Genomic DNA, 22,169 nt, shown 5'->3' on the forward strand with positions numbered 1-22,169 from the left:
TTGTCTCCATGGGCCTACAGTGGGCAGGTGTTTGTCTGCTCTGACTGAGGGGACATGGTGGGATGGGTTGTTGGCGGGTGCTGTGCTGAGGGACTGTGTGTTCGCTCTTTCTTGGAAAAGCACAGAATTAGGAGCCCCAAGCTGGGGAAGGATGTGGGGCTCAACTTAACAACTGCTGAGTTGGGGCTCTGTGTGCCCTGCACCAAGGGGCCTTCTGACCCACTGAGTAATCCCTGTACCACAGGCATGAGGCTGGCTTTCCTGGGAATAATCTGGAGCTGAAGAGGTAATAATATCAAGAGGTCCTTCATCCTACATTCTCTTCTTACATCCTGATCCACCCCAAAGGGGGAAGGATGGAACTTCTCCTGTGGTAGAGTCACCAAATAAATATAGGACATCAGTTAAATCTAAATTTCAGATAAAACAATTAATGATTTTGGTATAAGTATATCCCACCCGCTAAGTATTGCATGAGACATACTTATACTAAAAAACTGTATTGGTTGTTTATCTGAAATTCAAATTTAAATGAGCATCCTATATTTTTATTGGCAAAATGTGGCAACCCTACCCAGTGGCCTTACTTTGCTTTCCCAAAGTAACCAGACCTCCACTAAATCAGATTAGCCACCACTTTAGGGAATAGAAAGAAAAAATTATTTATCAAGTCAACAGCAGATTGCCACCTCTCTCACAACCAGGATTGTTGGGGGGGGGGGCAGAAAAGAGTCAGGGTGGGTTACTTTATGACAGGCCGCAGGGTCAAAATAAATTGGCAGCAAAGCCCTAATTGTAATGTAGCAGTGATCATTATGACACCAACTCCAGGGTTTTCTGGACACTGTGGCTAATAAGATCCTTTGTTTTATCCCAACATTCTGAGACTAACATGAGTCTCCATTGCACGTTATGGTAGGATATATCATGATGGAGACCAACACAAATAACCTTTTTCACAGTGGTTTTGAATAATGATGACAAATATTAGGGTTTATAAGGACATGGTTTCTTTTATCTTAGCTCCCTAAACGCAGTCATCACTGAACAATACAAAACCAGAAATCATCAGTAGCAACTAAATTCTTTCGTCTCTGTCCTATCTACCTGAGAAAACACTTAACATGGGGAGGAGTCAGAACCATCACACCACACTTTGGACAAAAACATCATCTGTAGCTACCCATACTGCCCTGCCTTTAAGCATGAAAGGGGTGAGGCTCACCTGCACTGAAAAGCTATTAAAGTGCTGGGTTTTGCATTCTACTTTTTTTTTAAAAGACAAGGATTATAGAATTTACACTTTGGGCTGACACATGCATGTGCCTAGCTACAGAGATCTCTGAGCCTAAGGAGAAATATGTGGATAGAAGGCTAGAGTCAGTGTCTGGATTGGAGGTGATACTAGCAAAGTAGACACTTGGCAGACCAGCGAAGAGTTAGAAGATGGTGTGAATAGGACACTAGCAGGCCTCGGAGCCTCCGAATCCAAACTCTAGGATCTATAACGTTGTTGCTTAGCACCCTCATTAGCCAGCAGCAAAAAGATAACATATATGCCCGAGGGTCATTGTTAAATGTGAACAAACACTTACTGTTTATATCATCCACTCAGCACAGATAGGATGTTTTAAGTTCTTATTTTTTATATGTCATCTGGTTTTCTTTTAAATTTTGAAACAGTCACAAAATTGTTATAAATATAGTTCAAAACTTTTTTTCTGGGCCATTGGAGGGTAACTTCCCAACAAGATGCCCTTCGTGCACACACACACACACACACACACCAGCACCTCCAGTGTCTACCTCCTATGAGTGAGGACACACCCCATACAATCACAGCATAACTGTCAACACCAGGACACTAGCACTATGCGTCACCTCCATCTTTTCCTCAGACCCCACTCAAATTTCACCCATTTCCCCAATCATGTCTTTTATAGAAAAGGATCTAGCTCAGAGTCATTGCATTTAGTTGTTCTCTCCAGTCTCCTTTAGCCTGGAATGGTTCCTAGTCTTTTCTCGACATGCACAACCTTGACACTTGTGAAGATCACAGGCCAGTTATTTTGCAGAATGTCCTTCAATTTGAGTTTGCCCAATGTTTTCTCATGATCGGATCCAGGTTACAGCAATGGTATCATGAAAGTTTACTCTGCTGCATCTGACCAGGTAGCTTCTGATTTCAGTTTGTTCTATTACTGATAATGGTCACTTTGGTCACTTGATTTAGGTGGTGTCTGCTGAGCTCCTCCACTGTAAAGTTACTCTTTGGCCCTTTATAATGAATAAGAATTGGAGGAGAGGTACTTTGAAGCTATGTAAATATCCTATTTGTTACCAAACTTCCAGGCTCTCTATCTTTCCATATTTGCGACTCTTCTCCAAGAGTGAGAAACTGGCTTCTATTACCCCTGACTCATGTACCCACCTGAGCAGTACGCCTGTACGTAATGAGTTTCCCATCGTGGCCACCATTCTCGCCCTTGTGTGGCACCCTTCTCTCCCTGCTCCAGCTGCCCCACATTTGGAGGTCCTCCTCATTCTGCTCCTCTGATAGCCCCAACCAGATTGACCCCCTATAAGGACACCCTCCTACACCCCATACCAGCCCACCCTCTGTGGGATGTCCTCCTCACCCTTCTCGGGTTCTCATCCTGCCGGGGACCACTGTGACACCTCCTGAACCCCCACTGTGGCTGCCCACCTCTCCCTATCCATCCTAATGGCTTTAGGACTGAATTGTGTAGGAAGAGAGGAAAGGGATAAAGCGATAAAAGGGTATCATCTATTTGAACTTCATGAGGCCAAGGACTAAATATTTTGAGTTTTTCTGAATTCAGGAGACATGCTTAGAAAGTAGACTCAGTAGGACTTCGTGACCAATTAGAGAAAATGAAAGATCAGGTGGATTTTTATAATTCATTCTCTCAAGAGATAGAGGCTGAAGCTTCCCTGCACTGGGAGGTGGGAGTGGGGAGTGGTAGGAAGACTAGGGACAACTTAAAGTATGTTTGCTGACCAAGAACTGTTTAAACAAATAGAAGCAGAACCCCAGGCCATTGTAGGTGCTGGAGGAGCCTGACCCAGCCCTCGTTTCACAGAGCAGGAGATAGAGGTCCTGAGAAGTTAAGTGCCTCATTCTCCTCTTCTCTCTTCAAGATGAATTATGCTGTGAGCGCAGCCCTAGTGGTGGGAATCTTCATCGGGTTTCAGAAGAAAGCCTACACTTCTGCAGAAAATCTTCCTGCCCTTGCTGCACTGCTCATGCTGTATGGGTGAGTTGTTTGGGCCATTAGCTAATGCCACCAAAAGGGAAGCCACGGGAGGCGCGTGCTCTTCGGACAGAAAACCGGGGTTTCCGGCAGCCAGGTTAGCTTCCAGCCCCCGGCAGGGTGTGCAGCTACCAACCAGGAATCTGTTTCAGACTCCACACACAGAGCAGTTCCTGAGGCTCAAATGAATCTTCTTCCACTCAGACTGGGGCCTGACCAGGGCGTCACTCTCCTGTCCCTCACCCGGCTCTGATTCTGATTCATCTGTAGCCAACCTGTCCATCTCGGTGTCTCCAGCTGGACGGGCCAAGAGTTATTTGCACACGGAAGACTGCAGCTGAAAGGCTGCCCCTGAGCCAGGGTCAGAGGATGACACAGGGATTAAATCCTGTAGAATTCTAGAGCAAGGCATGCAACTTTACATCCAGGCCTACCCCTCACTGGGTATGTACCTGTGGACAAGTTATTACCCCATCTGGGCCTCAATTTCCTCATCTGTAAAATGCAGACAATGACACCTGGTCCTTCCTGTGAGGGCCAGTGAAGCCCTGACAGAGCATCTCTCTTGCAAATAGAGAATTCAGGAGCCAGTATAACCATGACATACCAACTCAAGTCAACTGTAAAGATGAGCCTCCTGGGATCTCAGCTGGGCTTTGCTGATCCAGACTAGAGTGGGAAGCACTGCAAGGTAGAGCTGGCCCCTCTGCCTTGTAAAAGGCACATTCACAGCCACCATCTCACTTGCTCCTCACAAAACCCTGTGAGGTGGTCAGGGAAGGTATCATTATCTCCCTTCAAAGACGAGGAACAAAGACCAAGGGACGGAGCAGCTTTCTGGTCTTCCTTGGACTCTCGCCAGTGCAGACACATCACCTCGTGTGCGGGGAATGCATTATATCTAGTGGTACAAAGACTGCAACTCTGTCCCACTTCCTTGTGTCGTTTCCACACAGATGGGCAGTCATTCCCATGATGTACCCAGCATCCTTCCTTTTTGATGTCCCCAGCACAGCCTATGTGGCCTTGGCTTGTGCTAATCTGTTCATCGGCATCAACAGCAGTGCCATCACCTTCATCTTGGAATTATTTGAGAATAACCAGGTGAGCATAACTTCTGTGGCTTCCTTGTTTGATTGCTAAAATACTAGAGAGAGTATTTGATGGTCAAGCAGAGCCGGGGCAAATACTGTGGCTGGACAATCTTAATGCATATGTGAACGTAGTTTCCTCCTTTCCTTCCTCTCTCCCTCCTTCTGTGCCTGCCTACCTGCCTCCTTCCCTTCACTTTCCCTCCTCCCTTCCTTCCTCTCTTCCTACACTCCATCTTTCCTCCCTTCCTCCCTTCCTTCCTTCCTTCCTGCTGTCCTTCCCTCCCTCCCTCATGCCTTCCTCCCTCCCTCCTCCCTTCCTTCCTTGTTTTCTTTAAGCTCATCAACTCTAAATTTATTTGTGTGCTCTGAGTGTCATGGTTTTCTGAGCCTGTTCTGCAAGCTATAAACGACTTTTTGTGATCCTAAGCTTTTAGATTTTCTTACTCCATCAGAGTTTCCTTGGTGACTTTGGGTGTTAGGTTTTTCTACACACACACACATTCACACATACATGTGTGAGTGCATTGATGTGATTTCAAAGCAGCAAAAGGCATACAAGGAAGTCTCCTTCTTACCCCTGTCTTCCAGTCACCTGCTTTGCTTCTCCAGAGGCAACCTTTCATTTCAGTTTCTTAGGTGTTCTGGCAACAAATAAGCAAACGCATACATTTTCTTTCTCCCACTTTCTTACCCATATTGTAACGGAGTAACATTTACTATTCTACATGAAACTTAATTCTGAGGATAGGGTTAGAAATGTATGGTGCCGAATGACTCACTTTTCTGAGCTATGGAGTGCAGTCGTCCTGTCCCGCTCCCCAGACATCTCCTTGCCCAGAAGGAGCTTGCCAGGCTAAGCCCTGAGCCACTGGCAATGGCTTCAGGGCTGTCTGTGTGTCCCACTCCCACTCACAGCCGGCTATGTCTGCAGCTGGCTGTGGCGGCCCAGAGCGCCCTCAAGCACTGGCAGGCTCGCCAAGCACCCGTGTCCCCAGTGGCCTCTCCAGCCTGTTCCTCCCTCACTAGGTGTTCGAGTTCAGAGGGTGGGCACCCGCCAGCACATCAGTGCTGCTGTCCTGTGGCCCCTGTCCCCACTCCCACCTCGGGGCCCTGCTGAGAGGACCTAAGGCAAATGTGCACTCGCCCCCAGTCCCATGGCCTCCTGACGGATGCTTCCCCAGGCCTTGTCAGACTTCCTGCCACAAAACCCCATTTGTTCCATGACTGGTAAAAAATGTACCATGTCGCAGTCAGACCCCAGAAGAGAGATGGATGAGAAAAAACACGGACTCTGCTGATGGCAGAGCTTCCTGGCAGACTGAAAATGCTCCTCTTCAGAGCTGTTTGTCATGTGCTCACAGCCCACTACATCTTAAGAGATTGCGTTACTTCAGAAAAATTAAAGAGGAAGCGCAAAGCAACTCAGAACACTCCCTCCTGAGGGCTGTATTCGTTTAGCCGACATTTCGGGGCAAACCCCCTTCCCCTGAGGAAATGCTGTTTGCTTTCATGCAAGTCCTGAGAGAAGCAGATGCTACAGAGATTCCCAGTATCCCTCAGGAGGCTCCCGGGCCCCAGTAGCTGCTTTTCCTACCGAGTCAAGAGGTATCAACAGGGGCACCTGGGTGGCTCAGTTGGTTAAGCGACTGCCTTCAGCTCAGGTCATGATCCTGGAGTCCCGGGATCGAGTCCCGCATCGGGCTCCCTGCTCAGCGGGGAGTCTGCTTCTCCCTCTGACCCTCCCCACTCTCATGCTCTCTCTATCTCATTCTCTCTCTCAAATAAATAAATAAAATCTTTAAAAAAAAAAAAAAAAAGAGGTATCAACAGGGTGAGCACCATGTGACGGATGTGCTGATGTAAACATGTGTGACCTGCTTGTCCTACCCTGCAGGAACTCCCTTTCCAGTCAAGAAATGATCTGTGCACCAAGCTAGGAACCGAAATGAACCACAGTACCTGACCTTCCACAAGACAGTGTGTGATAGAACAGCAAGGGAAGGAGACAGATAAAACACTGCAGATCCGAATGGGCCGAAAGAGCTGGACTGCTGGGCTACAGGGCTCAGGAGAATCTGGGTAAAGGAAATTCAATTAAGCCTGGCCTGGAATAAGTAGGATTTTATTAGCCCATTTAATAAATAATGAGGTGCCTACTATGAGCTAATCATTGAAGAAGAAGGTATTTAGAAAGGACACCAAAATAATTAGGACCCAGTCCTTATCCTCCAGGGACCACTGACTAGTGGGGCCAGCAGGCAAGTAAGAAGTAATTAACCCTGGCTGAAAATGTTGTAAGTACTAGAAGAGAGAAGTAGGTATTCTACATGGAAATCTGAAAAGGCTTTTGAGAGAAGGGATTTTCTCAAGCTAGCTTTTTTTTTTTTTTAATTTTATTTATTTATGTATTTATTTGGGAGAGGTGGGGAGAATCTCAAGCAGACTCCTCACTGAGCATAGAGCCTAAAGTGGGGCTCGATCTCATGATCCTGACGTCGTAACCTGAGCCAAAACCAAGGGTTGGATGTTTAATGGACTTCGCCACCCAGACACCCCTCCAGCTAGCTTTCTAAAGAAGGCCTGGAATCTTCTAGAGAACAGAAGGGGAGAGAGCATTCTTTCCTAAGAGCAATGGTTAATAGAAGCTGGGGGCGCAAAGGCCTAGAGGCACAAGAGCACTGTGCTGGGAGGAGGGGAGAGGCGGGCCATGGGGAGGGGAGCGAGAGAGAGGAGGTCATGTGAGCAAAGGTGTGGAGGCCAGGAAGAAGCCAGTTGTGTGGTAGGGAGGGACCAGATTAGTGGGCAGCAGTGGCCTGGTCAGCCTCACCCCCCAGTGTCCCCTCTGCCATCTTGGGGGAGACTCTCTCCGCCCAACACTGCTGGGCAAAAGTAGCAAGCACAGTCTGACCCTCTGAAAACAAGTCCCCTGAACTCAACACACACACCAGAGAGTTCCCGGCCCTCTTTTCTACTGGCAGCACCCACACACACCTAGCTGTCCTCTGGGAGCTGAGAAGCAGAGCTGGAAGACACACGGGGCCCCTCTCCCCTGTGGCACGATCCGGGCTAAGAGCAGAGGAAAGAGCCTCACAGCCAGTCACGGCTCACAGCTGTACCAAAGGAGAGAGCCTGGGCCGCACCCCCAGCAGCTGCTGCATCTCCCAGGAACAAATGCCTTGGGGGGCTCGTGTGTAATTCCCGAGTGAGCCTGCCGTGACAGCAACCCGGGCAGGCTGCCTGGCTGGTGGCGCCTCCTGTGAATATTCCAGCACCTTCCTATCTGTGTGACAGATCCCTCCTGCGGCCAGCCTGGTTGCTAGGCCCCCGCTGTCTGCAGGCCTTCCCCTGGGCCTGCCCTACGAGGGCACCCAGGCCCCACCCCGCTTAGGAGGGGTAGGTGGGTTCAGTCCCCACAATTGACTGTCCTGCTTTTCTATGTTTCAGCCGCTGCTCAGATTCAACGCCATGCTGAGGAAGCTGCTCATTATCTTTCCCCACTTCTGCCTGGGCCGGGGCCTCATTGACCTGGCGCTGAGCCAGGCTGTGACGGATGTCTACGCCCGGTTCGGTGGGTGGCCTTTGAGACCCGTGGAACATGGCCCCAGACCATCTGGGAGGGGGCGGGCTGCCTTGGGAGCTCCTATGCCCGACCTGCAGCCTGGGCTGGAGCCGGGCGACACTTGGTTGGTATGGGAGTGTCCTTCTGCCCAGAAGGGATCAGTTGCCTCTGTCTCTGTGGCTGAGGAGCCACAGGAGGGGTCAAGAGCAGGCTCCGACTCTTCCCTACTCTGACTCAAGCAACCGAGATGAGGCCTGGGTTCAGCTCCCGCTTACTCCTTCGAGTAAGGCCTCATCTAGCTGGGCCAGACGTTATGACTAGGTCTCTGGGGGCAGCTGGGGCAGCTGAGTGGACTTCATTCCTGTCCGCAGGTGAGGAGCACTCTGCAAATCCGTTCCAGTGGGACCTGATTGGGAAGAACCTGGTTGCCATGGCCGCAGAAGGGGTGGTGTACTTCCTCCTGACTCTCCTCATCCAGCACCACTTCTTCTTCACCCGATGGTATGTTCAGGCCACTGCCGTAAGGGTTCCAAGGGCAGCTCCTTGCATCTGTCCAGGGACTTGGCTTCACATCCATGTAGTCCTCTGTTTCTTCACCAGCCCCACTCCATGATGGCTTTTTATACCCTTAAAGCCTGGCTTGTTCTGAATAACACAAGGGGAGAGACATTAAAATAGGCACATTGGAATTTGTAACGAACCTAAACTTTAAAGCATTTAAAATACAGTATTTAATTTCAGTTGCTAATACTTAATCCCTCTCACCTCATTAACAGATACTCATTTTAAGTTGGATGATAGCCTTACAAATGATAATAGTTAAGGGAGATCCAAAGTACTGGGAAATAGATTTAGGCATTCACAAGAAAATAGACAAAGTGGGCCCCTTTGCTAATTGGAGATATGAGAGTGGGGATAGGGAGTATATGGGGTGATATCCAAGGCGACTGAAGCCAGGAGCAGTATGAAGGGAGAGGGACAGGGATTGTGCCCCTTTGGGTGGTGGGGGGGGGCAGTGACTGCCTACCATGGCCCAGCCCAGCTGTGCCATTCTTCCCTGGCTTCTTGACCCAGGACTTGCCTCCTTCTGACATGGGCACTCAGGTTTCCAGAAGGCTATCCCTCCGCTATCCAGGCTGACCTTCACTAGGTCTCAGCCCAGGGCCCTGAACTGCAAATCACTGGGCCCTTGGAACATGCTTTCCTGGACAGTGTTTTGTTTCTTATCCTTTCATCCTCTCAGGCTGAGTCAGGCTACATGTCAATAAAGATACAGAGGACTTGGTTTAGGTTTTAATCCATAGGGAATCGAGTTACTAGAAACAAATTGACCTCCCTACTCACAGGGCTGTGAGGATTGAACAAGATAATGGGTGCCAACACACTTAGAATAAAATGACATGACCAGGAAGTGGTGCTAGTTATGGGGGACAGTGTGGGGAATTGATGTCCATGGGACCCTTGGCCCTCAAAGGCCCCCTTCTACAGCTTTGGCCACATCTTGAAGAGACCTTGGAGTAGAAGGGAGAAGGCAGACTCGGTAGCTTCAAACTCTGGTGTCAAACAACTGAGCAAGTCTTGCCTGAAATAGCACCAGAGAAGCATTCCAGGACTTTTGGCTTCAGGAAGCCCACAGCCATGCACATGCTGAGAGGCAACCAGGCAAAGAGAAGAAGGGAAGGGCAGAAGAAAGGGTGCTTTTGGTAGAGGACAAGCTAACCTGTGGGGAGTTCACAGAAGGGGGAAGGTGAGAGAGGTAAAAGAGGAGCCTGGAGAGGTAGGCAGAGCCAAGTCCTGAAATGCCCCTCACCTTGGTGAGGACTTCAAGTTTAAGCCTGAAGGCAGCAGGGAGCTGTTGGGGTGTTTTAATCAGTCAGGTGAATGATCTGCCAGGCTTAAAAGCAGAGAGACCAGACAGGAGGCTGTTTTGGCACCCAAGCAAGAGTCAGTGGTGGCTTGGATAGAAGTGGGGGCATTGGGAGATGAAGAAAAATAGGTTGATTGGATAAATGGTAGACAAGACAAGATTTTGAGATGAATTAGATGTGGCCAGTGAGATTGTAGGCCAAGGTGGTCAGGGAGGGTTTCAGAGGTGCTGTGTCTTTAAGGATGGGGAGGCTTCTGTTTGGCAGGACAGGAGGAAGAGAACGCTGAGGCCCTGGAAATGCCTGTAGAGGCTGGGAGTGAGTCAGGGAAGACCAGCAGGGGCTGGGGACCAAGGTTTGATCAAATGGTTGGGAGAGGAGTTAGTTCAAGAGATAAGTGGGAGATAGGTGACATTTACTGAGTGCTTACCATAGATGAAGTGTTGTAGTAATGATATCAGCTGCCAGGTTTTGAGTTCTGACTGTGCCAGATGCTGTGCCAAGTTCATCTTCTCCACAGTCCTATGAGGCAGACATTCTTTTCCCCTCCCCACCATATGGTTGAAGGAGGTGAGGTTTAGAGAGGTTCAGTGACAGACCCAAGGTCACACATGGGAAGGCCAGGACTAGAAACCAGATACTGCACACCAACCCAATCCTCTCTCTTTCCTTCCTCTAGGATTGCTGAGCCTGCTAAGGAGCCTATCATAGATGAAGATGATGATGTGGCTGAAGAAAGACAAAGAATTATTAATGGGAGAAATAAAACTGATATCTTAAGGCTAAATGAACTAACCAAGGTAAGCAACTAGGTGTAGACGAGTTAGTTTGGAGGTGCCAGTTGGATCCACAGATGGCACACCATTGTAATTTGCCTTGCAATATGCCTACACAAGCAATTCATTTTCCTATTTTTATGTGAGGTTGTCATTGCTGTGTTATAACTTGCCTTCCAAGAACACCTAATTCCAGTGCATTCTCCCCAGTATTCATCTTGGGCACTGGCACAGGGCCTCAGTGTGAACCCCTACATTGAGCCTCCCTCACGCTTCTCCCTTCCATCTCTGCACAGTGGGTCAGCTTCGAGGTTTCCTGGGGTTCACAACACCCCTCTGAACACCTGTGCCAATATGTAACCTCCTCGCGTCGATAGTTCTCACCTAACCCATCCTTTGCTCTTTGCTCTCTCTTCCCTTCCCGCTCTAACCCTCTCTTGGTTCTCAGTCCAGTTTCTCTGCGTCTTGCAGGTTTATTCGGGCACCTCCAGCCCAGCAGTGGACAGGCTATGTTTCGGAGTCCGCCCTGGAGAGGTGGGTGCCCTGCAGACTCCTGTGCATGCTGCTTCTCCCCACCTACAGCAGGGTTATCACAGAGAAATCAAATGCAGCCACAGAGGTCATTTTAAATTTTCTAGCAGCCACATGAAAAAAGTAAAAAAAAAAAAAAAAGGTGAAATTAATTTTGATGATTTATTTTACCTAATATATCTGAAATACTGTCATGTCAACACATAATTTATATAAAACATTATTGATGCAATATTTTACATTCTTTTTTTGTTATTGTTTCAAGTTTTCAAAATCCAGGGTATGTTTTACACGTATAACATATGTCAGTTCAGACCAGATGCATTTCAAGTGCTCAGCAGTCACTATAAGGGAGGAAAATCCTCTTTCCTCTACCCTCCTGGGTTCTCTGCATAGAGCTCTATAAATTGGACTGATGAAAGACAGATTAAGAAGAGAAAAACAGACAGACATTTATTAGGGAATGATCAGAAATAAATGACATGAGAGGTGGTTAGAACTTGGGCTTATATAGCGTCTCGGCAAAGGAATGATACATTTTTAGAGAAGTGACAGGACAAAGGAAAAGGACCTTGCGTCAGTAGGGGTGGCAAATTATAGAAAAGGCAAATATGGGGGAAACTGATTGTAGATAAATGTTAGTTAGTAATGTTTGTTATAGATTCCTCTGGTGCTGTCTCCAGGCTAAGAGCAAGAGAGGACACCCTGTAAATTTATGTCCTGCTTTTAGGCAAACAGGGGAGGGTAGAGAACTTTTATTTCTTTTTTTTTTTTTTTAAGATTTTATTTATTTATTTGACAGAGCACAAACAGGGGGAGCAGGAGAGGGAGAAGCAGAATCCCTGCTGCTCAGGGAGCCCAATGCGGGGCTCAGTCCCAGGACCCTGGGATCATGACCTGAGCCCAAGGCAGATGCTTAACCAACTGAGCCACCCAGGTGCCCCCAGAGAGCTTTTCTTGTATCTGCTGCTTCTTAATTGCCTTCAGCTCAAAATCATCCTTACACCAAAGTGGCTTAGCTCGAGGTAGCAAATTCTGCTAGCCTGTAGCACACATGGCTCGTGGCCTCCGTCATGGCAGCCCAGGTCCAAAGTGTCTCCCACCTACCCACACACTTGCCCTAGGGCCTCACAGTCCCCACTCCTTGGGCTGTGTTAGGATGGGTTCTAGGGTGAGGGTTCTAGGATGAGGCCAGTCTGTGTGTTCTCCCTCAGTGCTTTGGTCTTCTGGGCGTGAATGGAGCTGGCAAAACAACCACATTCAAGATGCTTACTGGGGACACCACAGTGACCTCAGGCGACGCCATGGTAGCAGGCAAGAGGTGAGTGTCCTGCTCCTCCTGTCTCAGGGTGTCTCTCACAGGTCCTGGGCCATGTTCCCATCCCAGCATAGGGAGAGTGAGCCTCAGACCCTGTACTGAGGATGATCCTAAGAGCATGGAAGATCTATGCAGAAGAGTAGGCCTCCCAGAAAGCATGGTCTAAAAAGTACAAGACACAGACTCTCTGGGAAATTGAATTGAATTGTGATTGTTAAGACATGCCCCTGTAAGCATGGATTCTTGGAAACTTCTAGGAAGCACCTTGTCAGTGGTTCTTAGTCTTTTGGGGGTTATAGACTCCTTTAAATATCTGATGAACACTTGTACTTTCTTCCTATAAAAATAGACCATTATTGGGGTACCTGGCTGGCTCATTTGGTAGAGCATGTGACTCTTGATCTTGGGGTTGTGGGTTCAAGCCCCACATTGGGTATAGAGATTACTTTAAAAAAAAAAAAAGTCTTTAAAAACACACACACACACACCATTATCCCCCATTATTTCCCTCCGTACATTTTTGCAAAGAGTTTAAGGAAATTTACTGAGGCCTGAAGCACATTTATGATCCTGCAGGATCCCTGGTCCCAGGTTAAGAACTGCTGTGGGGAAGCACCCTTTCTCTGGATCGAGTTTCTAGATGTGGGCTGGTTTAAGAGCCTTCATGGGCTTTAGTCTGACTTGGCTATTCTGTGCTGATGCTTGGCTTTGCCAGGCCAAGGAGCCTTTATGAAGGGAAAATTGGCATGTGTCCTTGGATTCTGAAGGGTGCCTGCTGCACTCTGTAACAAGGTGTGAGGAAACAGACTGGTCCTCTGTGGCGCAGGATCAGGAACACAAACCTACGCTGTTTGCCACATTCCAGGCTGCTCCCTGAGCAGCAGAGCTCATAGGCATCAGATGTGCCTGGAGGAACCCTCTGCCCTGGTTTATAAGTGGAGTTACGCAGTGCTGACTTCTGCTCAGCATCTGCCTGACCCGGGCCTCCTTCCCTCACCTGGGAGCCATCCTCAGCCTCATGGCTGAAGGCCCACTGGACATGGCTCAGCCAGGATGAATTTGGTTCTCCAGCCTTCCCCAGCCATCCCTATTGGGTCTAGAGCAAAGGAACAAGCAGGGGTGAAGCCAGACCGTGGCTGAGTCTGTCTCATCTGCAGATCCAGCTTAGCCTGCAACCAAGCAAGTAACTTGACAGTGGTAACAAAAGGAGTCTTGGGGGACCAAGGGATAGCGGGCAGGAGGATATAATGGCATTTACCATAAGACATCAGATGACAGTCCAAGTAAGACACAGCCTGATACCTAAAAGATGGGAGCTAGATGAAGTGGAAACTGGAACACAACTGTAGGTTTAAGATGCAGGATTGGAGGTAGGGCAGCTCCCATGAACTTGGCAAAGTACTCTCCTTGCCTCCCTAGGTGGTTTTAATTGGCCCAGCTGCACTTGAAGTACTTTTTATTATAGTGGGGGGCTGCATGGCGCCTCTCTGTCTCCATCCTGTTGCATCCATCTTTTATTCATAGATCCTAGGCTACAGGGGAAGCAGGGAGAGCAGGGAGAGATTAGACCAGATTAGACAGTTTATTTTTTCATCAAGGCAATGTATTTTCTAGTGGGGGAGAATTATCAGTCAAAGAGAGTTGATAGAACTCAATTCACTTCCTCTCTGTTCCCTGCCAGTCTCTTGCTCTGGATAGGGATCTGACTAGTTTCCCTTTCATTTACTGTATCTCTGCCAGTAAGCCCAGATGGAGAAGTTCACTTCCTTTAGGGAGCATGCATCTTCTCTGATTATGTCCCAAATGTCTGAAAGGGATCAGAAATCCCTGGTCATTTTCTTTTTTTTTTTTTTCTTTTAAAGATTTATTTATTTTAGAGAGAGGGTGTGTGTGTACTGAATGGGGAGAGGGGCAGAGGGCAAGGGAGAGAAAGAGAGAACCTCAAGCAGACTCCCCACTGAGCAAGGAACCCAATGCAGGGCTTGATCTCAAGTCGAATGCTTAATGGAATGAGCCACCCAGGTGTCCCTCACTGGTCATTTTCTAAAGTCTGATCTTCCCTTTGTTTTTAAACCCACGTATGAGGTGATCCACTCCAAAACTAAAGCTGACTTTGTGTAACAGATACTCAGTTTATCCTAGACAGAGAAACTTGGAACGATCTATTGGATTCAAATCTCAGATTTCCAGAAGTTCATCAGTTTCTAACCAAAGGGCCCCTGCTTTGATTCATAAATGTTGTGCACATTTCTGAAGTAAAGCAGAAGAGAAGAGGTATCTTGCTTATCCCATTGGCAGAAGCTCTCCAGCCCCAGCTCTGTTGTCACTCCCCGCCTTTGAAGAAAACTTGCTAATTGCTTTTTCTTCTTGCAGTATTTTAACCAATATATCTGATGTCCATCAAAATATGGGTTACTGTCCTCAGTTTGATGCAATTGATGACCTGCTCACAGGGCGAGAACATCTTTACCTTTATGCCCGGCTTCGAGGTGTACCGGCAGATGAAATTGAAAGGGTAAAAAATGGTTTCTTGTAGCTACTCAGGAGTTTGGTGAACCCTAAGCCTGTTTCATGAGAGTTAATTTATTTAGAGATGGGAAAGTTGGAACATGCTGTCCATTCAACGAATGCTTTCTGAGTGTCTACTATATGCCAAATACGGTTATATTTGGGGGGATTGCAGTAAACAAAACAAGAAAATCCCTGGCTTCCTATCTAACAAAACAATGTATGCATTTACCCTTTGATTCAGCAATCCCACTTCTGGGAATTTACCCCAGAGATACACCTCCCACAGGGCAAAATCTATATGCACAGGTTATTCATTCATTAGAGTCACAAAACATTGGGAATTACCTAAATATTCAGGCATAGGAGATTGGTCGAATCGTTTATGGTACATACACATAATAAAGTCTTATGCACACACACACACACACACAGAGAAAATCTCTGTGAACTGATACGGAGTTATTTCCTAAAGATATTGTTAAGTAAAAAAAGCAAAGGGCAAAAGAGCACATGCAGAATTCTACTTTTCTCCCCCACTATTTTCTATTGAAGTATAGTTGACATACAGTGTTACATTAGTTTCAGGTGTATAATAGTGATTTGACAACTCCATGCATTGTGCTATGCCCACCAGAAGTGTAGCTGCCATCTGTCACCATACAATGCTATTATAACACTATTGCAATGACAAATTCCAGGGCTGGGACAGTATAGGTATAAAATGAGCCTGAAACATCTTTTTACGCCAGAAAGTAAAGTGCTTAAAAAAAGGAGGGGGGCATGTCAGAGCTACACAGGAGCCATCTTGAAGGGGCTCCCCACAGCCAAACGGGGTACAGTTTGAACATCAAAATAATAAATACCCTGATCAATTATAAAACATGGGGAGCAACAGAGGAATTCATAACTCCATCCTGTTAAATAGATAAATAAGAGAAAAGGGATGGTTCTTGCCTACACTCAAATGCTGAGAGCCGACTGATTAGGGTGGAAGAATTCTAGAATTGGAAAATCATTTTGTAGTGATCATAGTAAAGATTGGATTGCACAAGAATCATCCATGGTTGCTAAATCTAGGGGAAATTTTTTTATAAGAAGCAAGATATTTATATAGCTTAGAAGTATCTACCACAGATTGCTTGTTGGTTATGAGGGGGAAGCATCATAATTTCACAATGAAGAAATGAGACAACACCTTAATTGGGTGATCAGAATTAACATCCTATATGAGGGGCACCTGGACATGTCCTGCCCCTAAAGGTGATACCCTGAGAAGGACACAAAAATACATAATATTCTGATTGAGAACGTGTAACCTGAATCTTATCATGAGAAAACATCAGACAAACTCCAAATGAACATTCTATTAAAAAAAAAATACCAGGGCTGTACTCTTCAAAAGTATCAAAGTCACAAAAGACAAAGAAAGACTATGGAAATGTTCCTGATCACAGGAGCTAAGTAGACAACAGTGACTGAGTAATGGACACCAGACTGCATCCTGTACTGGATAGAAAATAATGCCATGAAGGACATCATTGGGCCAGTTGGCAAAACTGGACTATGAAAGGTAGATCAGATGAAAGTATCAGAATAATGTTAAATTTACCGACACTGAAAACTGTACTGTGGTTATGTAAGAGTATTCCTCTTCTTAGGAAGTAGACACTAAAGTATTTAGGAGTAAAGGGCCACGATACATACCTTAAATGGCTCTGAAAAAATCCTACGTGTGTGCATATGTATGTGCTTATGCACACACGCAACGTAAGAGAGGGGGAGAGAAAAAGAGAGTAAAGTGTTGATGAATGTTTTTGTATTATTCTTATTTTTAAACATTCCTGTAAGTTGGAAACTATTCCAAATAAGAAGTTAAAAGTGAAGCTTACATTCTAGTGGGAAGGACAGATAATAAATAGATAAGTAAGTAAAATACACTTTTGAAAGTGAGAAGTCGGTAGGGGAAAAATAAAGTAGGGAAGAATTTTTAGGTAGGGTGGCACAGGGCCAACATCACAGAGGAAGTGACCCCTGAGTGAAGACCTAAAGGAGCTGACAAAGTGAGCCATGGGGATATCTAGGGGAAGAACCTTCCAAGCAGAGGTACAATAAGTACAGAAGGTAGAAACATGGTAGGCTTGTCTCACTTCTCTAGTTTTCTTCCTGCGCACATTCACACACACACACACTATTCTTTGTCATAATTTCCGTTGATTTTCCTCAAAGCACTTTTACAATCTGTCATTATTCTGTTTAGTTCGATTGTGTGTCCTCCCCCCCTCCATCTGTGAGTACGACAGCAATGGCTATGTTCACCATTATTCTCCAGTGCCTAGTACAGTGCCTGACTCATAGCAGTGGCTCAATACGTATACATTAGATGCACCAGACTTCAAGTGTGACCCTGTTGAAGGGTGGAAGCAACGGGTCTGACACCCACCATCAGACCCTGGGACTCTTCCCCTCTTACCCGTAGTCTGGGACCCTGGGTGAGAAGCACTGCCTTGCCCTTCGTAAGGCTGAGGGTCATTTCTCCAGGGGCTGCACCAAGCCACACGGCAATGTAAGGCACGGTATGGAAAGGGGATGTCTGGGCCCTGAAGCCCATGAACCACCCCCGAGCCAGTAGGTGGCCTTGTGTCAGCCTAGCTGTATCTGTCATCCTGATGGTGTGAGATCTGGGAGCCTAAGACTTCGAATTGGTGGAGGTTAGCTTGTTTGTCTTTTCACAGTGGGTTTTCTTCCTCTTCCCTAGGTGGCAAACTGGAGTATTCAGAGCCTGGGCCTGTCTCTCTATGCAGACTGCCTGGTCGGCACCTACAGTGGAGGCAACAAGCGGAAACTCTCTACAGCCATTGCTCTGATGGGCTGCCCACCTCTGGTGCTGCTGGTGAGGGTTACCGGGACATGTGGGGACAGAGGGGCCCGAGGGCTTGAACCAAGAGCTGCACCTCTGTGGTTGGGCCAGCGGCTTTAGAAAATGCAGCCATCTGTTTTCGTCTCAACTGTTTCCTGTACTGTTTGCTTTGAGCAAATCAACCCAGTGTTTGGTTCACAACTCTTGGGGGAAACTGGAGTCACAACATATTCTCACTCTGAGCCCCTGGGAAGTCTCTTATGGGCCCACAGGCTCATAGAAGGGAAGTTCGGCCCCTCTGGTCAGAAATTACTGGTGGAAGAAGTCTGCTCAGGCTGCAAAGTGGGCAGAACACTGGCCTGGATCAGAGGCTCATGAGATTCTCCCTGGAGCTGCACCAGACCCAAGGCCCTTGTGCCCATGCAGTCGGGGGTTTATGAGGGCAGGGGTCACAGGGCTGGGCGGTGACTCATACAAGTCACCTGGGCTATCTGTCTGCCTCCTTGCAAATTATGTGTAAGTTTGTTGGTTTTTTTTAATTTTCAAGATAATTCTGCCATTGCCTTAATCAACCTTAACCCATTGATGGGCTGAAATGGGTCAATGGAGATGCATAATGTCTCTTTACTGTCCTGGTTGACCCCCTGCCTTCCCTACCCGAAGCCTGGATTCCTCAAGTCTTGCTCACTTTGGGGAGGGGGGAGCACTTTGTATATTGTCTGCCAGAGAGCAGAGCTGCTCAGAGGGAGTCAGCCAAGGAGGGTGCAGTAACCAGGAAAGGCTGGCTCCGAGCCCAGTTCCCTGCCCTCTCTGCCTCCCCACAGGATGAGCCCACCACAGGCATGGACCCCCAGGCACGCCGCATGTTGTGGAACACCATTGTGAGCATCATCAGGGAAGGGAGAGCTGTGGTCCTCACATCCCACAGGCAAGAGATTCCCAGGGGCTGGGGTGGAAGAGGTGGGCAGACAGGAGGCCTCCCCCCTCCTTACTTCCTCTCTCCTACCCCACAGCATGGAAGAATGTGAGGCTCTGTGTACCCGACTGGCCATCATGGTAAAGGGCACCTTACAGTGTCTGGGCACCATTCAGCACCTCAAGTATAAGTAAGGATGGGCTGGGGGGTTGACTTTGTTACCTTCCTTGGTGGTGGGGGGGGTCAACTAGGCCCCGTGCTCTCTACTGACACTTGGGAGGGTCCTGTTGCCCTTACCCCATGGGCAGAGGCATGTGGCCTGGGCCTTGCTCCCCAGCGGCAGACAGAGATAGCTGCTGTGCTGAAAGAAACTTCTCTATATTGGGCTAATTGCCTGTGGTTGAGGGTTCCCTGAGTCTCCAGATGGGGTTCTGATTGGGGCATATGCAGAGCCTGGCGGGAATGAGGGAGGGTCACTACCACTGTCTCATTATCCCCCCACTTATCCCAACAGATCCAGCACCAATGACCTAATAAGAGTCTATGACCAACACAGGGATGGTTAGGAGATCAAATAGCCTGAGGATCAATTTTCTTTTCAGACATGTTTATGCTTTTGAGTTTGAGAAGTGACCATGGAGTATATGACAAACCAACAATGCTAAGTAATCTTCAGTAGGATTACCCAGTCCCCATAAATTGTAAACTGCTGTCAATAATGCATTATTAATAATATTTTGTGTGCCAAAGCCAAAATTGATCAGTTAAAATAAGATTATTATAATAATGCCGTGCTTCCTTGCATTCTGATATGCTTTATAAACTAGGAAGGGTAGATTTGTAGTTATTACTCATTTATTTAACAAACACTTTTTACGAGCCCAGAATATAAAGTCACTGTGCTAGTTGGTAGAAGGAACAGTACATAACCTTATCTAGGCTGAAATGCTTAGTCTTGTTGTACCCATGGGACTGTTGCCCAAGACACATCATCCTTCATATGCATCAGGGCAGATAAGTGACTGAGAGGAAGGTCTAGTAGATTAGCAGCAGCATTTGGGTTATTTGACCTGTGATTTCTTGAGCAACTACAGCTTGGATGCTGGACAAATACCTAGGGGGGACGTCAGCTCAGCATATGAGGTCACCAGAGCCGTGTCATAGCTTCCTGGGTCCAACTGCAGGAGACGTGTGTGGACTCTCTACTGCTTTCCCTCTCATCAGTATCCTCATGGTAGAGCAGGTGAGAGGGGAATGTCTGCCATGTGGAGGGGCAGTCAGTTTTCCAGAGCTGAAAGGAAAGGTGTTTTATTGTAGAGGGGAGCAACCCTTGTTTGTTGGTCATGGAGGGAGCCTTGAAATAAATTCTAACTGACACAGTATATCCTGACATAAGCATATAAGGGAGCCAGCTGGCCATGCACATACTCCCTGGTGGACCATTCTGTATCCACCTGTGGGTCACCTGGTGGGGGGAAGAGGGAAACACTGATGGTCCCGACCCTAGTAGCTCCCATTTGTTCTGGAAGTTTCCATGGGGAAGTGCTGCCTCCCCAAGTCTTAGTGCCCTCCTGGGGATCTCTTTTAAGGAGGAGCCAGCCTTTCCATTACTGAGTAAACACTAGTTCCAGAGGCCTTCGTGGGCGGGTTGTGATCTCCACAAGGGGCTAAAACCACCTTTGACTTCAGCAGGTAAATGGGAGGGAAAGGAGTGGGGAGCATCCATGCCTCCAGGAGTTGGACCCAGGAAGCTGTGACACAGGTCTGGTGACTCATTTCACCACACAGACGTTTGGACCTCTACAAACTAGTATCAAACTATTTTTTCCAGGAGCTGTCACGGATTTTTTCCTACTAGTTTTAAACATGCACACAGGGTCTATCGTATGGGCCTTTCATCCTCAATATTTTTGGCGAATCTCTTCCTTATTTCGGAATTGCCTCAGGCCCGGCTACTAACAGGCCCATGCCGTGCCACCCTGTGTGTCGCCTAGGTTTGGAGATGGCTACATCGTCACAATGAAAATCAAATCCCCGAAGGAAGACTTGCTTCCCAACCTGAATCTGGTGGAGCAGTTCTTCCAGGGGAACTTCCCGGGCAGCGTGCAGAGGGAGAGACATTACAACATGCTGCAGTTCCAGGTCTCCTCCTCCTCCCTGGCCAGCATCTTCCGGCTGCTCCTCTCCCACAAGGACAGCCTGCTCATCGAGGAGTACTCCGTCACGCAGACCACGCTGGACCAGGTAGGTTGCCCGACAGGCACACGTGTGGAGGGGGGCTGTGTGCAGACTGGGCCGGAAGGCACGTGAGCGGGGGCACCACACGCCTGATTTTTAATGCTCTGGTTCCTCTGTCCATTAGGGTAAAGCTGGGTAGACCCAAAATTGTCTTCTAACGATATTTTAGTCATCGGCAAATTTCCTTGACCACGTCATCCTTCCCCACTGCACTATGACTTTATTTCATCCTTCCTGGTTGGTGGTGGTGGCTTTTTTTTTCCTTTTCAAATCAATGTTAATTGATGCTTAATTTACATGCAATCAAATGCACCCACTCAAAGTGTTCCATTCGGGGATTTTTGATAAGCCTGCATGCCATGAATCAGAGTTTTTAATGTGATCACTTTTTAAAATTATTATGGCAAAGTCTATATAACATAATTAGCCATTCTTAAGTGTACAATTCAGTGGCATTAAGTACAGTCACATTATTGTGAAATGGATCACCACCATCCATCGCCAGAAATTTTTCATCTTCCCAAACTGAAACTGTATATCCATTAGACAAGAATTCCCCATGAACCACTTCCCCCAGCCACCCTGGGCATGGGTGGCTGGGCTTGTGGGTGGGCCACCCTCCCGTCCTGCAGGACGCAGCTGCTCTAGGGGGGCTGTGCATTAGCTGTGGGAGAGACCAAAAGTGGGTGGGTGGATGGGTCGAGGAAACCATTTTTCTGGAAACATCTACCTGCTCTTGCTCTCCTACTCTTGTCTCCAGGTATTTGTGAATTTTGCTAAACAGCAGACTGAAATTCACGACCTCCCCTTGCACCCTCGTGCTGCTGGAGCCAGCCAACAAGCCAAGGTACTCCTGCCCCTCTTTCGTAGTCCGCTGTTTGAGGCAGATCCTCAGCTCCGGGACTGGTCCGCTGAGCCTGAGGGGCCCCAAGGCCCAGATATGCCTCCCACGAGAGTGACCCCCATACCACATCCCCACCACTCTCCACCACTCCCCACCAGTTCTGTGCTGAGGGACTGTTCAGTCAGTGGTTGTGGAGGTTCCTTTTATAATCAAGAAGCTATCTGGATGGTGTGGGAGAGCATTTTTGAAAAGAACTTTCCCATATGTTTTTGCTTATAGTGAAAAGACTTGGGTTTTAGAAATATGAAGCAGGGAAAATAGGAGAGAGTATTAAAATGTTTGGGTTGTTGAGATAACTTGACATTTATGTTTTTGGTCATGTGTT

General features: G+C 47.5%; 1 protein-coding gene across 1 annotated transcript in view; it reads left to right on the top strand.

The window, feature by feature from the left end:
• Positions 1-22,169, top strand: part of ABCA4 (ATP binding cassette subfamily A member 4) — a 134,988-nt gene that overhangs the window by 107,752 nt on the left and 5,067 nt on the right. The window contains exons 38-50 of the mRNA XM_035017997.1: positions 3,163-3,278; positions 4,232-4,379; positions 7,814-7,937; positions 8,300-8,429; positions 10,473-10,593; positions 11,041-11,103; positions 12,315-12,421; positions 14,792-14,933; positions 17,685-17,819; positions 18,611-18,714; positions 18,800-18,892; positions 20,697-20,946; positions 21,701-21,787. Coding sequence (XP_034873888.1) covers positions 3,163-3,278; positions 4,232-4,379; positions 7,814-7,937; positions 8,300-8,429; positions 10,473-10,593; positions 11,041-11,103; positions 12,315-12,421; positions 14,792-14,933; positions 17,685-17,819; positions 18,611-18,714; positions 18,800-18,892; positions 20,697-20,946; positions 21,701-21,787 — 1,620 coding nt within the window. The remainder of the gene's footprint in view (positions 1-3,162; positions 3,279-4,231; positions 4,380-7,813; positions 7,938-8,299; positions 8,430-10,472; positions 10,594-11,040; positions 11,104-12,314; positions 12,422-14,791; positions 14,934-17,684; positions 17,820-18,610; positions 18,715-18,799; positions 18,893-20,696; positions 20,947-21,700; positions 21,788-22,169) is intronic.

Source organism: Mirounga leonina, unplaced genomic scaffold, assembly GCF_011800145.1.
Source record: "Mirounga leonina isolate KUSES-001 unplaced genomic scaffold, KU_Mleo_1.0 Mir_173, whole genome shotgun sequence".
Taxonomy (NCBI): Eukaryota; Metazoa; Chordata; class Mammalia; order Carnivora; family Phocidae; genus Mirounga; species Mirounga leonina.